General features: G+C 55.3%; 1 protein-coding gene across 1 annotated transcript in view; it reads left to right on the forward strand.

Moving 5' to 3' along the window:
* IGSF10 (immunoglobulin superfamily member 10) overlaps positions 1–1,403 on the forward strand; it is a gene marked incomplete at its 5' end in the record, with an annotated part of 12,069 nt that overhangs the window by 6,481 nt on the left and 4,185 nt on the right. Inside the window, one exon of the mRNA XM_031055447.1 lies at positions 10–357. Coding sequence (XP_030911307.1) covers positions 10–357 — 348 coding nt within the window. The remainder of the gene's footprint in view (positions 1–9; positions 358–1,403) is intronic.

A 1,403-nucleotide genomic window follows, 5' to 3' on the forward strand; every position in this document is an offset into this window, starting at 1 on the left:
CCCCGAGAGCCCCCTCGCCCCCACGGGGGCACGGCCAGCTCCAGCTCCAGCCCGGGCCGCCTCCCGAGGGCACCGAGAGGGGCAACGCGCTGCCAGCACCCCAGATCACACCTCCGTGGGGAGGGGACAAGGACAGCTCTGCCAGTGCCTGGTCTGACAGGCGACACAATCAAGACACCACCACCCTGCCCAGTCCCATCACCTTCGGCTCTGCGAGCAAGAACCATTTCTCAAAGCCCAGAATAGTCGGAGGGAAAGTGGCTGCTTTCACTGTGCTGGCGGATTCCGATGCTTTCATTCCATGTGAAGCTACTGGGAACCCCCCTCCAACAATACAGTGGACCAAGATACCATCAGGTGAGCTTGATAAACCTCTCTAGAATTTACCTTCCATTAGCCCTGTAATTTGGCACCTCTTGTGTGCCAAATTCAAGCATTGCTTCATTTCAGAGTACTGTGAAATATTAGCGAAAGGTAAACTAGGAAACAGTGACAGAGACACACTGGAGCAACTTAGTGCTGATTCTGGAACAGCTCTTTAGTGAAATGATTTAAAAAATCAAATCTATGTTTAATTATAATTCCTTGCTTATTGTGGGAAGGATTCAGTATTTATTCTACTTTACCTGCTATTCCAGGACAGTGAGACAAGCGAAAACAAAAACGTGGTAAAAACCACTCCGACTGAGTCACAGCTGTGCCAGGTTTGGATTGCAAAGCCCCACGAGCTTTATCCAAACTCTGTCTCTACTGGAGATTCAGCTTCATTCTTACTTTAAAGCTTTGTCAGTCTATATGCAGAATTCGCTGATTTCTTTCTGGTTTATCACTGTTGTCTTGGTTATTTGGGCAGAGAAGAGCAGGTCAGGGTATTTGGGACTGAGGAAAACGCAACAAGACGCAGGCAGTGCCGGGCTGTCCCAGGCTGTCCAGGCAGTGCCAGGCTGTCTCAGGTCATCCCAGTCTGTCCCAGGCAGTCCCAGACTTTGGCAGGTTATCCCAGGCAGTCCTGGCTGTCCCAAGCAGTGCCAGGCTTTGCCAGGCTATCCCAGTGTGTCCCAGGCAGTCCCGGCTGTCCCAGGCAGTGCCAGGCTATCCCAGTGTGTCCCAGGCAGTCCCGGCTGTCCCAAGCAGTGCCAGGCTGTCCCGGTGTGTCCCAGGCAGTGCCAGGCAGTGCCAGGCAGTGCCAGGCTATCCCGCTGTGTCCCAGGCAGTGCCCGGCTTTGCCAGGCTATCCCGGCTGTCCCAAGCAGTGCCAGGCTATCCCGGTGTGTCCCAGGCAGTGCCAGGCTATGCCAGGCTATCCCGGTGTGTCCCAGGCAGTGCCAAGCAGTGCCAGGCAGTGCCAGGCTGTCCCGGCGTGTCCCAGGCGGTGACTGTCCGTGCCTTGCTCCGCAGGGCGC

This window comes from Geospiza fortis, unplaced genomic scaffold (assembly GCF_000277835.1).
Source record: "Geospiza fortis unplaced genomic scaffold, GeoFor_1.0 scaffold172, whole genome shotgun sequence".
Lineage (NCBI taxonomy): Eukaryota > Metazoa > Chordata > Aves > Passeriformes > Thraupidae > Geospiza > Geospiza fortis.